The following is a 15089-nucleotide window of genomic DNA, read 5'->3' on the forward strand; positions in this document are numbered from 1 at the left end:
CCTGTCATAAATCTCACTGAATGGTTTCTAACTTTCTCTTTGGGAAGCTGCCTTTGCATCCTGGGGCAACGTGACTTAAAACAAAGGACTCCTGTGCTGAAGAAACAAGCCCAGCCACAATGGAACCACTTGTTTGTCTTTAATGGGGTTACCGCATCTCAGCTGCAGCAATCTTGTCTGGACTTAACTGTCTGGGATCAAGTGCCGTTTGGTTTACATGATCAGTTCTTGGGCGGTGCAAGACTCGGAAAACGTAAGTGGAAAAAATGAGACTTTGATGCTGAGAGATAGATATTGCAATCACCCCACATAGCACAGTGTTGCATTTGGGATAATGTAAAGGAAGTGGAGACGGAAGACCTAGGAGTTCTATAGATCAAATCTTGCCTTGGCTATGAATTCACTGGGTTTTCAGGTTCTCCCCCATCTATAATGTAATGGTATAATATCATCAGTCTACACAGTGCACAACTCTTGTAAGGTTTAATAAAATGATGGCTATGCCTATGAAACACTTTAGGAAAACAGCACAAATCAGCACAACAGATAATTTTTTTAAGGCTTGAAATGACTGTCCTGGGTTGGGCTGAGGAACCTGTAGCCCTCTAGAAGTTGCTGGAGTATACTATTGAGAGCTCAAGAGTCATGCAAGATCTGGAAGACCCCAGCTTCCTCACCCCAGCTCAACATGTGTGTTGAATTAAGTAATTCAACTTAAGTATTGTGTTTAGTCTGTTCAGAGCATATCACATATATTATCTTCCTGTAATTTGTACAGCACCCATGTAAAGAGAGAGCAGTTTTATCTTCATTTTGAGGAGTGGGGGTCTGAGTGAATTTATGACATTCAAACCAGGGGTGACTTGATTCATTAGCTCAGTTTGTAAACTACCCTGCCCATACATACATGAAAAGGAAGTGGGCCCAGAGATCCACAGCGCCATTTCATTCATTTAAATATCTACACAGAGTGGTCCCATTGCCATAGCTGCATTGAGGAGATACCATATGAGCTGGAACATTCATGCAGGTGGTCAGACCTTTGGAAGCCTCACTTAAATAATAACTCCCTCAAAAAGTGGTGAAGTTAAAAATTGCATCTGATGGGCTTCAGGAGTCCACACACTAATGTGAAGGCTCTGGTTTATTATATTTTCTCCCTGCAGCAGGACCATTTCATGATGAATTTTTAAACATAGGAAATAGGGCACGTAAGTCCACCATACTGCCTTAAAAGGAAGCTTTGGAGAACACACTGATAGCTACCCTTTGGTCCCTGGCACAGCCAGTCAACACAAGCATTGGAACTTTGCCTCCTGGCCCAGTTAAAACATACAGTATACTACGGTAGGAGGATGTCACAGGGGAACGCCAACCTCCCCCATAGATCGCTATGGAAGCACTTCACATGTTGAGAACCACTGACCTAGTTGCTGCTTGCTGAATTAATCCACTGTATTCTCTGTTTTTCCTTGTTTTGGCTCTTCTCAGTTTGTCATAAAAGCCTTCTCTTTGGCAAACAATCAAAGGGACAAAGCAATGCTGACACGTCATTAGCAACACTAATTGGAATTGCTCGCAGCGGGCGTTGTATCCTGCTAAGCTTTCCCTGTGGCGAGCCATTATTTTTCTCAGTGTCAAAGACCCATCTAATTGAAAGCTGGACAGACACACAAAAATTATAGCAGGACTCCAAAACCCAGTTCAACAGCAAAAGATCACTTCGTAAATTGCATAGAATCTGATAGTTTATTTTAAAATGTATACATTTCTTGTAAATGAGTGAGAACTACTGCATTTGTTGTATATTGTTACACGCCACCCCGATTTCCAAGCAGTGTGATATCCCAGGGGTTCCAGGCATGCTTACCCAAGGTTCATGTTTCAGGAATGAAGCACAGCAAAGACTGTGCTGCCTTTATGTTATATGGTTTATTTACACATGTATACAACCTGACCCTATGATGGAGGAGTTCCGAGCATTATACTTCAAGAGGGTCTTGCTTCCTCCATAGGTGCAGCTTAGGAGTCAAACATCAGCTTTTCTTCAGTTTCTGCCCACATAACTTCCCATAACACTTGCTACTGCAAGCCCTCTTTATCTGTTGAGGGAGGGAGGGGCTCCATCCATTTGCCATCTTACACAAAGTTCATTTGACCCATTGGTTTTCGTAATGACTCATTCCCCCACCTCCACCCCAAGATTATTTTCTGGACAAGGGAAATGTAGCCTACCTTAATTAGTTCTCATCACTTGTAAATTCCAGGGGATTAGCATTTCCCAAGCACACAATTTAATACACACAGGTCTGTCTTAACACTCCAAGCACTGATTAATTTCTAATGTTTGCTTGATCTGGAGATTATAGTGGTCTGGCACTCACAAACTCATAACAATAGTGTAAGAGGAATCTTTCAATAGATTATACTCAACGATGATCCACACACTTAGTTGGCCAACTGTATTCTAATTCTTGAGCCCCCAACATGGTGCCCGTGGGCATCATGGCATCCCCAGACCCCCTGCCATTTCTTTTTAAAACATTTTTGGAGCTCCTTTCCAGCTTTTAATTCTTGCTGGAAAGAGAATTGCAGGCCTCCAGCTGCCCTGCACTCTTCCTTTTCACACCCGATTGCATGTTGTTTAATTGAAGCGGTGTGGAGAGGTCCCTGGTATTTTGGCTGCTTTTTATTGTGTTTAACTTGCTTTTTGTTTGCCCGTTTCTTCTGCTTATTTGGAGTGTGCATGAATATTTTGCTTCACTGAGTATCACCAGTTTTCTCTCCTGCAAAATGGTATTTTATTGTGCCAGTGTCAGGGATTCCCTTTTTCTTTTTTGGTCCTGGAATTTTAAAAGATTGAGGACCCTTGGTTTGAGTGTGTTTCCATTGTGTACTTGCACCATGCAAAAAGAGACCCATAGACCAGATAAATGCATGAAGCATCCTGGATCTCAGTACTCAAAACTTTGTAGGAACAAATTTCAGAGAGCTGGTTCCAAATGTACTATCTTCAAAGGACATGGTTTCAGGAAAGGGCTTTGTGCTTTATTTAAACATGTTTACATTCTACAAAGTTTTATTTGTCACATATAAATAGATGTGACATCTCTGCAAAGGGGGTTGGAAGAGTAGACTGAACTTTTTGCTCTGCTTCCAAAATTTGCATGTAAGATAAGCAAAGAAACTGCTAGGTCCGACTCTCACACCCCAGACATGCTGTGTTTTTGCAAACATAATGGTATCTATTGAAACTCAAGATGTGAGGAGCCTTTGCCTAATTCTTGATTGTACTTCATGTACTGCATTCTATCAGGACATGAGGTGTTACGTTTTCTTAACAAAATGAGAGCTATTAAATGGATAAGGTCAAGATGAGTCACTCTCCCTTTCTTATGTTTCCAGAAACATCAACCGGTACAGTGGATGCAACCTCCCAAGCATGTCTTCAGTGGGAAAAGATGCTCAGCAGCCCAGACACATGGACAGACATAGCACTTTCACTGTATCCTAATGCTCCTGCATTTAAATTCTGAATGTCTCTTGCCTTAACAACATATGGAAAGCTATGTGCAGCATTGGTCATTGCCTGCTCATACAAGTATGGTATGCCAGTTATTTTAACCCCAAGAAATGTAAACCGTGAACGAAAAGAAGTACGTCAGGAGTTTCACAGCAAGTCAGACTGTGGATCTGAGGTTCTTTCACACATGTATCAGTAGTGTTAACTGCAAATTTAGAGTTTACCTATTTCTCTGGGAAACTAGTTGGGTATCTTAGCCAGAGCAGGCGGCATGATTTCCTGGCACAATTCAAGCAATAGCAACGGTAGGCTGGGAATTTAACGCTACTGTTGATTATTTCATGGTTGCATCTTTTTTTGTAAACTCCAAAGGCTAGGACTAAGCAATGCAAGAATGTTTGCTGTAACACCCTTGTTCATTTTCACTGCTGCCTGCTTCTCTCTCTCATAATCAGCCCTAACCTTTTTCTTTCTCCTTATTTCTATTCTACTTTGAGAGTCTCAGCTTTGTTCTAAATCAATCTGGCTATGCCTGTAAATTCAGCAGCACTATGCACCAATTACTTGAGATGACGTCTATAACTGCAGCCAAAATATGTCAGCATCTGGACAACCTATTCTTTCTGCTTGTCAGCATCAAAGAACAAAATTTCTCCAATGAAAGTTTGAGATAAATCTTTCATTTATTGGTATCTGTAATCTACAGAAGTAAAAGAAAACCCCAATGTATGGCATTTTATCTATGCATGTAATTAGTTGGACTAGGGGAAACAAGCACACACGTATCCTTTTTGAAAAGTTGTTTTTGTAAAGTTCACTTATTTCTTCTTTAACTGGAAAACACCACAAAGAGGGTGTTTTGCTTAGTCCCATATACAGTGGTACCTCGGTTTAAGAACAGCCCTGTTTACGAACTATTCGGTTTATGAACTCCGCAAAACCAGAAGTAATGTCCCGGTTTGCGAACTTTACCTCGGTCCAAGAATGGAAGTTGAACGGTGGAAGGGCACCAGCGTCAGGAGACCTCATTAGGGAGAGCATGCCTCAGTTTAAGAATGGACTTCCGGAACGGATTAAGTTCGTAAACAAAGATACCACTGTATAGCTGCCCAGTACTATTGAGCCAATTAATTTAGTTTTATGTACCCTAACAGGCATCTGCTCCCTAGTGTCTAAGGAAATCTAAGGGTCTTTTAACCAGATATGCAAGGGACTTAATTTATTGTGATAAAATGGAGGGCGAGGGAAACAGGATATGTCACAGTCATAAAATAAATTAATAATACAATCACTACAATGATTTCTGCTCTTCCTTTGTTTCATCTGTTCCAAGTGACACCCAGGGAAGCAAGTCTGCTTGCACAACAAGCATCTACAATGGAGCTTCTGATTTCTGTTCTCCCACCTCCAGTTCTCTGCATGTGCCCCATCTGGTCCACAGAGTCTGAACCTCTGGAGCTCATTATGGGGATATATGGAAGAAGACCCATTGCATAAGTGGGCATTCACTTACACTACATTGGATCTCAACTTCCTTCTATAGAGTGAATAGATTAGTAGTTTTATTTACCAATACCATCCATTAATTTTTCAAATATCTTTGATGGCAGGAATAGAATTTTTTTTGGGGGGAAGGGGGAAATCACACAGAACTTCAAACACATGCTGCCTTGCAGATATTTTTTTTATTTGTTGGTGAATTACACAAACAAATCCCACAACACTGTTATCAGGAGACAACGGTTAAAACGTCTTTGAGTACAAAGCAGCATAGGGAGTTACATGTTGAGCAGAGCTAACAATGTATTGTTCACTTGACATTCTAGCAGATTTCCAAAGCCTGAGGTGGAATTGTTTCAGGGGTGGAAGTTAACATGGACACAGTGGTAGAAGAAATCCATAGAAACTCTCTTTAATAGAGAAAATAAGCTGACAAAGTCCCTTCATGGTTGGAGTCTGAAACTATATCATTTTTAAAAAATTAGAAAATTTGTTAGAAAAAAAATAGGTACAGTGAAGTTGTATATACTGAATCACAGCCATGTTATCATAATTTGCTTTAAAGTAAAAAAAAAATCATCTTTACAAATGTTTTCTAGATCAAAATAGTTTCCTACACTGCCTTGGCTTCAGAGACTAGAAATTATTGTCTATTTTTTACATTATTCTTTTCATATTAAGTCTGAAAATAGTAACAAAATATACAAAGCAAAAAACTTTTATCCTCCCTTTTCAAACTAGAATTATACCTGTCACTTGCATCTTTAACATAGGTATATATAAATACTACACTACAGCCGATTGGTTAAGCTGGAGTACCACACTTCAATGACATTGAAGGCCAACAATATCCCTGCCTATCTGTTATGTAAGAAGAGCATCCAAGTGTGCCTGTAATGCATAGCTTCTGAATGATCACTGTGGGAACTTCTCTAATACAACAGTGCAATTAATAAGCTTCCTCAGACTTACTACTTGTCACCACTGTGGAAATGTCAACAGTGTAAGGGGGTGGTGGTGGGGAGATGGACGCCATGAAGATCTTTACAACCCTGAATTGTCTGTGCTGCTTAAGAAACAACCTGGTGCAGCAAACTAGTAGGTTGATTCCCCAATCTGGACATACCTACCGCACTATAGAAATGGGTGCAGACAAGCAGTGTAACAAGCAGCACAATAGTAACACGGAAAAAAGAAACAATTCTGACAAGCCTTTTGGCACTAGCATAGGACCAAATTTCACCAAGTCTTGACTGAAAACCTTGTGGTGGCTATCCTTGTATGCTTAAAACTGATGTTGTATTAAGCTAAAATCAGGTAGCATCTGACAGGTGTGAGGGTTTGGGGATTATTATTTTTTTTGGTATGACTGTTCAGTGACCCTTCAGAAAGAAAGGTCAGCATTGAAAACCTGCCTTTCCCAGAGTCTTGCCTTATGCATTTACATAGCTTCAAACTCGTCAATTCTTTGCTTGGTGTTGCCTTGTCGGATCTGCCTCAGTGTCTTGTACTTGTCTCGTCCTTGCCGCATGTTCTCTGTGTGAATGAGGTCATTTTGTGTCTTCTTGTTCTCATCTCTGGCCTGGGCTAGTTCATCAGTCAGCGTCTGCAATATTTAAAACACATGAGTTATGCAGAAAAATACTTACAAGACCATAACAGAACATCATTCCTCAGTCCTTCTAATCCTTGGAAGCCAGGATATGAAAATCTTTGCCATGGTGTCTCTTGTAATAGGACAACTAGAAGTGGTACAAGAGGAGTGTAGAAAAATAAGAGCCTGGGGGCAATTTAGAAGATTCTGGATTTCTTCCAATCCTAGCCATGCCAGGTTTCCTTATACTGTATAGGCAATTGGGGCCTACAATAATGACCCACAATTATTAAATGAATAATAAGACTCCTCAGTTCCATATGAGCTTCCTGGTACATTTATTAGCGTCTGCATTTAAAAGGTTCAGCATTCAGTACAAGGGCAGTGAAAGAAGCAGATATAAACATCTCTCAACTCTTTGGAACAATCAACAAAGGAAGGTGCCTTCTACTGAGTGAGTCCACTCAGTCCATCTAGCTCAGTTTGTCTACACTGACTGGCAGCAGCTCTCCAGCATTCAAGGCAGAAGTCTCTCCCAGTCCTGCATGGAGATGCCAGGGATTGAACATGGCATCTTCTGCAAGACAGCTGCATATTGTAGTTTGGGCAACATGGATGTTGCTGAGCACAAACTGGGAGGCTACTAATCCACACAATCAGTTTCATGAAGTGGCTACTATATGGTTTTAGATGGAAACACTGGGGCTGAAGCCCCATTTCGCACAAAATCATCAACCATGAAAAGCGGCAGTCATCTCAATCATGTGAAACTGATCTAGGTGTATCTTACCTTCAGCTGCTTTTGCACGCGCTCATTCTTTTCGGCTTCAGTGATACGCTTCTCTTCATTACGATCGTCCAAGATCCCTTCACTGGAGAATTCTGCGCTGTAGCCAGAGGACTCGGTTCCTTCGTCCTGAAGGTTGTCGTGGACATGGTAGTTCACTGGCTCATACACAGGTGGGGGTGGAGGAGGTGGAGCAGTCATCACCAAGTGCAGCTCCTCTTTTGTTTTTACAAGATCTTCTTGGGCTTCTATAGCCTATAGTAATGGAACCAGAAAGAAAATTTAGACACAATACTTTTTACTAGGATTCCGGTGGGTACAGAACGAGGAGCACTCTTCTTATGTGGGGCTTTGCCCGAGGTTGGTCTGGAAGCCACCAGTGGTGCAGAAGGCTGCAGTGAGGTTACTCAATGGAATGCCCTATCACAGTCATAATACACTTCTCCTAAAAGAGGTGAGCTGGCTAGTAACAAGCCAGCAGCCCAAGTACCAAAGCTTTGGTTTTAATTTCTAAAACCCCAAACCGAGGATCAGGATACCTAAAAGAGAGCATCGCTCCCTGCTGCCCTGTCTGAACATTGTGCTCAGCCGTTAGAGGTAATAATAATAATAATAATAATAATAATAATAATAATAATAATAATAATAATAATAATAATATTTTATTGTTTATACCACGCCCATCTGGCTGGGTTTCCCCAGCCACTCTGGGCGGCTTCCAACAGAATATTAAATTACAATAATCTATTAAACATTAAAAGCTTCCCTAAACAGGGCTGCCTTCAGATGTCTTCTAAAAGTCTGGTGGGAGGTCGTTCCACAGGGCGGGTGCCACTACTGAGAAGGCCCTCTGCATGGTTCCCTGTAACTTGGCTTCTCGCAGTGAGGGAACCACCAGAAGGCCCTTGGCACTGGACCTCAGTGTCCGGGCAGAACGATGGAGGTGGAGATGCTCCTTCAGGTATACTGGGCCGAGGCCGTTTAGGGTTTGAAAGGTCAGCACCAACACTTTGAATTGTGCTCGGAAACGTACTGGGAGCCAATGTAGGTCTTTCAAGACCGGTGTTATGTGGTCTCGGCAGCCACTTCCAGTCACCAGTCTAGCTGCCAAATTCTGGATTAGTTGTAGTTTCCAGGTCACCTTCAAAGGTAGCCCCACGTAGAGTGCATTGCAGTAGTCCAAGTGAGAGATAACTAGAGCATGGACCACTCTCGCGAGAGCCTGTGTACCGGAAGAAGCTGATAAACAGCTGCCCTGGACACAGAATTAACCTGCTCCTCCATGGACAGCTGTGAGTCCAAAATGACCCCCTGGTCCTTCACCTGGTCCTTCGGGGCACAGTTACCCCATTCAGGACCAGGGAGTCCTCCACACCTGCCCGCCTCCTGTCCCCCACAAACAGTACTTCTGTCTTGTCAGGATTCAACCTCAATCTGTTATCTGCCATCCATCCTCCAACCGCCTCCAGACACTCACACAGGACATTCACCGCCTTCACTGGTTCTGATTTGAAAGAGAGGTAGAGCTGGGTTCTCTTAGCTGCATCGTAATCCTGCCAATGGCCGCCACGGGGAAGGCCCCCGCTATGGTGCTCCCTTCCTTGGAGCTCCAGCAAGCACCCATATGGGTCATATTTCAGCGCTCATAACATTTCAGGGGTTTAATGTCAGGATGAATGGTGTCCTGGGGGCCATTCGTTGCATTTAATTACTGTGATTTTACTATTTTTTCATGTTAACTTGTACACTGGTTTGAGATGGATTGTAAAAGGCTATTTATAAACTATTTTATAAATAAGCAGATTTACAAATGCTTATTGTTTAAACATTTTTATACAAACCACTTTGAGACAAGCACCTCAGAAACATTATAAAAGTACCTTAAGTAAACAATATGGCCCTACTCCACACAATCCCATCATACGCTTCTACGGCTGGAAGAGTAGCAAAAACTACTGTTCTACAGAACTGTGTAGGCCCATACTCTCAGATTGATGGCACTGAAAGTTCCAAGGCAGGCCTAAAACTGCTAAACCCTTGGAGGCTGAACAGACTTAATACGAAGCTCTAAAGAAACTTTGCGCTTACCCTGTGCTGCCACTCTTCTACCTCGTTCTCCTTGCGTTTCCTTGCCTCTTCCAGCAGTGCAATCCTGGCTGTGTATTCAGCAAGTTCTGTAGCCTGTTTGACAGAGAGAAAAGCATTTTAACATAAACCGGAGAAGATGGAAGTACTATTGGTCAGTAAGATCTAGAGGTAGGGAAGCAACCTATTTTGGATGACGCTGTTCTCCTGATGAAAAATCAGGTACAAAATGCCATTGCAATAGTGTTAGCCGGAACCAGCTCTAGGGAGGCATGTTATTCCACTCCTGTTCAATTTAAGATTCTGGTTATGTCCCTAAGCCTCAAGTGGTTTAGAGCTAGAATACCGCAAGGGTATTTATCTCCAATATGATTCTGCCAGTGCCCTTCAGTTGGCCAGAGAGGGACAACCTTAAGTAGAGGGCCACAAACTTGGATGTATGCAAGAAGATCATGCTATGAATGTCTACTAGCTAACAATCTGGGATCATGATTTCCTAATTCCTGCCTGATCCCTTATATCACTGAGATCTTTGGGGTAGTCTATTGGTGCCCACTCAATAGCTTAGGTGCACAACTCAACAACTAGAAGTTGTGTTTAATGTTATGGGCCCTTTCATCTGAGATTAGACAGGCACCCTTCGTCAGGCATATGACAAAGACTTTCTTATTCCTGCAGATATTCTAAGGTTGCCTTTCAGGTTTCCATTTGGTTTTATGAATTTTTATTTTTCCCTATATGGTTTATTTTTATGCATACCCCTAGAAATGCTAATGATTGAGCAGCATATAAATGCCTTAAATAATAAGTAAATAAAAACAGCAACAATGGCTATGATCAATATGCCTGTGCATATCAGTAACTTGGAATCAATCACAATGGTGGAGGACTGCTATTGCACTCAGATTTTGCTTGGTGGCTTCTGTGAGAACAGGATGCTGGATCAGGTGCCCTTTGGCCTGGAGTTAACTTACTATTAGGGCCTGTTGCATCTCTACTACCAGCTGATGTGTAGCTAGAGGTAACAGGGAGGGAGATTTCACCACGGTAATGCCCAGAATATGGAATTTGTTTTGTGAGATCACTTTGTCCTGTCTCTTAAACACTGGGCTTGTTTTCTGCTTGAATGTTTTGGTCTTCTGGTTACAATGCTTCTCCGTATTACTCTACTGTATACATGCTGCAATTTGCTTTGAGTGGCAAAGGAGGACACGAATTCCATGAAAAATGAATATCCATACTGTACAGTATCTTGATTTCCCCTTTTCATTCTCAAGACTCACTGCTCAGAAATACAGACTCTCTCAGTCATGTATTAATTTGTCCTATATTGTAGGATTTGCTTTGCTTTGGTCAATAACTTTTTCTTGCCCCCAAATGTAGCATTCAGCCAAACTCGTTTGCTACTATTTATATAATTGTCAGAGTTTATCTCCCAAGTGCCTTGGATGCGTACCAGCTGTTCCTGACTCTTCATCTGGTCGGCTGCTTGCTTCTCCAGTTCTTCCTTGGCTTGCAGAGCAGCTAAGCGCTCGTTCTCTAGACGCTCAGCTTCCTCCTGAGCCCTTCTCCTTTCATCTTCAAGCTCCCTGGCTTTTTGGATTTGGTCCGAGAGCTCTGGAATGGGAAAAAAAGCCACACAATAAAAAGTTGTGTTTCTGTAAACTCCAGCCTTATAAAGATACTTAGGGAATTCAGTGTCTTCTACCTGCATATGACAAAGAGGAGCTTGATTTCTGAATGCCAAGGCAATTCCAAGGTCTTATCAATATGTAAAACATTCTTCTTTGAAGCTTAATAGGTATAGCTTTGCAGTATGCTGCTTACAGGGATGCAGGAAAAGTATGGATTCTAAAGCATTGGATTGAGACAGGATAAAGGGAGGGCAGTGGGATGTTATGCATTTAAATTTCATAATCTTGTTCAGAGATACTGGCTCAGCCAGATTAGGGTGTAAAGGAAACTACACTGCACTGCATCAGATCTCACGGCTGGTCTGCTGAGAAAACATCCGCCAATACAGGCAGTTTAACATTTCCCCTTTAGGCAAAGAGAAAAGCTTCCTGTCAATTGAACTGCCAATACTGGGTGCAGATATTATAGGAACTTTACAGCCACATATGCCAAATATTGGACATCAGATTGGGTTCTCAATACAATTTTCCTGGGGTTATTATGGCAGACATCTAACCTTGAATCATTTATATAATTGTAAGACAAGATTACAAGGCGTCTACTGTATTTGTTAAATAGCTTGATTAATGAAGTTGAGGGAGATTTTAGAAGCTGTTTTTATGAAATTGCTTAGCTCAGCCACAGCACTGTTAGGGTATTAACACACTGCTATGTTGAATGTCTAAGAGAATGTGAGGTGGTGGTGGAACCAGGGGTTCCGGCTGCCTGTTTAATGAAGGCAAATGGTACCTTTTTCTGCTTTCTGCGTCTTCAATTCGTACTCCTGCAGTCTCATCATCAGTTCTTCCTTCTCCCTTAGCATCTGCTCCTTCTCCTTCTCAATGGTCTCTCTCTTCTTCTTTTCATTTTCTAGCTGTTGTCTGTAATGGATAGAAAAGTAAGTTTGCTTCAAAATTCTGGAGGTTACAAGTCTGCTTACCCCTACACAACTATCCTGTGCTGGGGTGAAAAGCTTGATGAAAATATGGGATTCAAACACTCCTATGGCTGCATCCAGGGAGGCGGCAACAATCAGGTGTCACATTTGTCACAAGCTCTCAAATTAAGAAACTAGGAAGAATTACAAAGTATGGCGCTGTGCCAGACAGAATCAGGGAATTTAGCTGCTCACCAGGCTTTACCCACTGCAGAAATGACTTCTGTTAGCTCCATTCTAGGTATGCATGGCATTATAGGGATGACTCCATCCATCTTTGAGTTTATTTGGGGGAGTGTGGTAGGCAGCACCAGTGCAACATAGAATATGCTACAACAGGCATGTCAAACCTGCGGCCCTCCAGATGTTTTGGCCTACAACTCCCATGATCCCTAGCTAGCAGGACCAGTGGTTGGGGAAGATGGGAATTGTAGTCCAAAACATCTGGAGGGCCGCAGGTTTGACATGCCTGTGCTACAAGGTTAATTGCTAAACAGATAATGAGTGTTGTTTATCCAAAGAAGCCCTCATAAAGGAGGAAGAATAGAGATTCCAAGAGTATGAGTCCCCTCGTTTGGTTCTGCTTAGTTGCCATATTACTGCATTATAATGGTTAAGATTGATTAAAATGAATCTCTGGAGCATCTTGATATGACAAAATGCTGGACGTCACAGTTCTGTTGTGATCCAGTATTATTTATTTAAAGTAGTTATTTGTTGCATTTACCGTGTTTCTCATAAAATAAGACATACCTACAAAATAAGCCATGGCAGGATTTTCCTGAGTTGAAAAAATATAAGACATACCGCAAAAAAAAGCCGTACCGGGTAGTGGTGGGAGCAGGTCTGGATGGAAGCAGGAAGAGGAAAAGGAAGATGCTGGTCGGCAACCGGAACCGGATGCTGCTGCCACGTGGAGCCCCGACTGAGCAGGAGCCTGCAAGAGCTGCAGCACACGCGGCACTGCAGCCGAGCCCCGACCCAGAAAGAGGCAAAGCCCCAGGATCCGGTAGGAGCCTCGGCGTGCAGCGCGCGAATCCCCGGGACCCGGCAGGACCCTCAGCGTGCAGCGCACAAAGAGCAGAAGCCGGTAGAAGCCTTGGCGCGCACCGCACCGCGCCAAAGCCCAGGACCCGGCAGCAGCTGGCAGCAGCCTCCGCGCAGCGCGCCTAGCCCCGGGACCCGGCAGCAGCCTCTGCGCAGTGCGCCAAGCCCCGGGACCCGGCAGGAGCCTTGGCGCGCAGTGCGCCAAGCCCCGGGACCCGGCAGCAGCCTCCGCGTGCCTTAATTATAATTGAATAAATATAAAAAAATAAGACATCCCCTGAAAATAAGCCGTGGTGTGTTTTTTTGAGGAAAAATAAATATAAGGCGGTGTCTTATTTTATGAGAAACACGGTATATATGGCCTTTTTGGAAAGGCACCTAAGGCAGCTTACAAAATAAAGCAATACAACAATTTCTTTAAGTAGTTACCTACAGTGGAACCTCAGTTTACGACTACCTCTGTTTACAAAAACCTCTACTTACGAACGCTGCAGACCCGGAAGTGTTTTCATTCGGGTTCCGTGGTGTTGGATGTGCAGACGCAATCTGCGCAACTCGCGCCTGCGCAGAAGCGATCTGCGCACCGCGTGAGTGCGCAGAAGCGATCTGCGCACCGCGTGAGTGCGCAGAAGCACTCTATCAGCACTTTGTGCACACGCAGAAGCGTGCCTTCGGTGAGCGAATACCTCGGCAAGCGAACGCCTCCGCGAAACGGATTGCGTTCGCAAACCGAGGTACCACTGTATTGCTTTATGTCACCTCTTCTCAGCTAAGTGCGTATGCCTACATTTAGCAAGAAAAACTGAGTTCTCTAGATTTCTACCCTTGCATTGGTGACATTTTAGCCTCACCACCAATCTCCACTTCTGCCAACTTTTATTGAAGACAACACATTAGGTCCCACCACTTTCTCCATTCAAGTGAACCACACGCTTTGCACACCTTTCTAGCTGCTTCTGGTGCTTCTCTTCACGGGCCTGGGCTTTCATCTGTTGGACCTCAATGGTGTCAGGTTTCCTACGGCGCATGTACAGCTCGTGGTTTCCCATGCACAGCTGCAGGATCCTCTTGTTAATTCTTAGACGAGGAGCATAAAACACAAAGTCCTGGCAGAAGGAGGAAGGGGGGGGAGTAAGTAAAAAAACAAACAACAACATCTACTTGGGCTTCCCACAAGCATTCTCATCTTCCCCACTCACTCAGTCCTTAGTTCTTTGTTATGGAAAACACAGGTAGCATCGTATTACAACAGCTTATGTGTTTTAATTGTGTGGGGCCTCGTTCTTTTCCTGAAACTTACACACGATGTGTTGCTTTAGGATGATGAGACAAGGCCCAAAGATTGGGAAGAGAAAAGAGAACTTAGGGGAAGCAAATGCAGACTAGAGATTTTGATGTTACTATGGAAATGGAATTTAAAGTTAAGAAAAACAGTACAATAAAAGTGTCTACTGCACCAATTAATGTACTCAGCATGGGATGTAGACTGAAATTAGAGCATTTTGTCAAATAACTGGACCAAACCATTCATGTGGCAGAGGAAACAAATACTTCACTTCTCCAAGCAGTCAGCTTTAAAACAGTGTTTTTATTATTATTACTATTATTATTACTACTACAAAGCTATGAAAAGTGTTTAAACAAAATGGTGTCCAATACTTTGGAGATAACTTTTATCACATTTATTTTTTGCCAACACTGAGCTTTTATTGAAACAAGTTACTTCACTGCTGTTTCACCAAAGTAATCTTGACACAAGCCTGCATCTTGCCAGTTCTACTGAATTGCAAAGTTACATTTTCTTGCTCTTTATCATACTTGTATGTCAGGACTTCACAGTAATGAGAATTAAAATCCCCTTTAGCCTAACAGCCTTGTGAGGCAATTTAGGCTGAGGTAGATAGTGACTTGGGGCAAGCCATGTTTGTTTAGAGCTGAGCTA

The 15089-nt window shown here is 42.8% G+C and overlaps 2 protein-coding genes across 9 annotated transcripts in view; one reads left to right on the top strand and one right to left on the bottom strand.

Moving 5' to 3' along the window:
- SYTL3 (synaptotagmin like 3) overlaps positions 1-4854 on the top strand; it is a 31916-nt gene extending 27062 nt beyond the window's left edge. For all 6 annotated transcript variants that reach the window (XM_060272788.1, XM_060272789.1, XM_035108631.2 and 3 more), the window contains 2 exons: positions 48-253; positions 3406-4854. In XM_060272788.1, coding sequence (XP_060128771.1) covers positions 48-253; positions 3406-3536 — 337 coding nt within the window. In that variant the 3' untranslated portion in view covers positions 3537-4854. The remainder of the gene's footprint in view (positions 1-47; positions 254-3405) is intronic.
- A 335-nt stretch (positions 4855-5189) lies between these two features.
- Positions 5190-15089, bottom strand: part of EZR (ezrin) — a 38344-nt gene continuing 28444 nt past the window's right edge. For all 3 annotated transcript variants that reach the window (XM_060272790.1, XM_060272791.1, XM_060272792.1), the window contains 6 exons: positions 14090-14253; positions 11914-12044; positions 10946-11106; positions 9493-9585; positions 7408-7659; positions 5190-6629 (listed from right to left, as the gene is read on the bottom strand). In XM_060272790.1, coding sequence (XP_060128773.1) covers positions 6465-6629; positions 7408-7659; positions 9493-9585; positions 10946-11106; positions 11914-12044; positions 14090-14253 — 966 coding nt within the window. In that variant the 3' untranslated portion in view covers positions 5190-6464. The remainder of the gene's footprint in view (positions 6630-7407; positions 7660-9492; positions 9586-10945; positions 11107-11913; positions 12045-14089; positions 14254-15089) is intronic.

Source organism: Zootoca vivipara, chromosome 3 (assembly GCF_963506605.1).
Source record: "Zootoca vivipara chromosome 3, rZooViv1.1, whole genome shotgun sequence".
Lineage (NCBI taxonomy): Eukaryota > Metazoa > Chordata > Lepidosauria > Squamata > Lacertidae > Zootoca > Zootoca vivipara.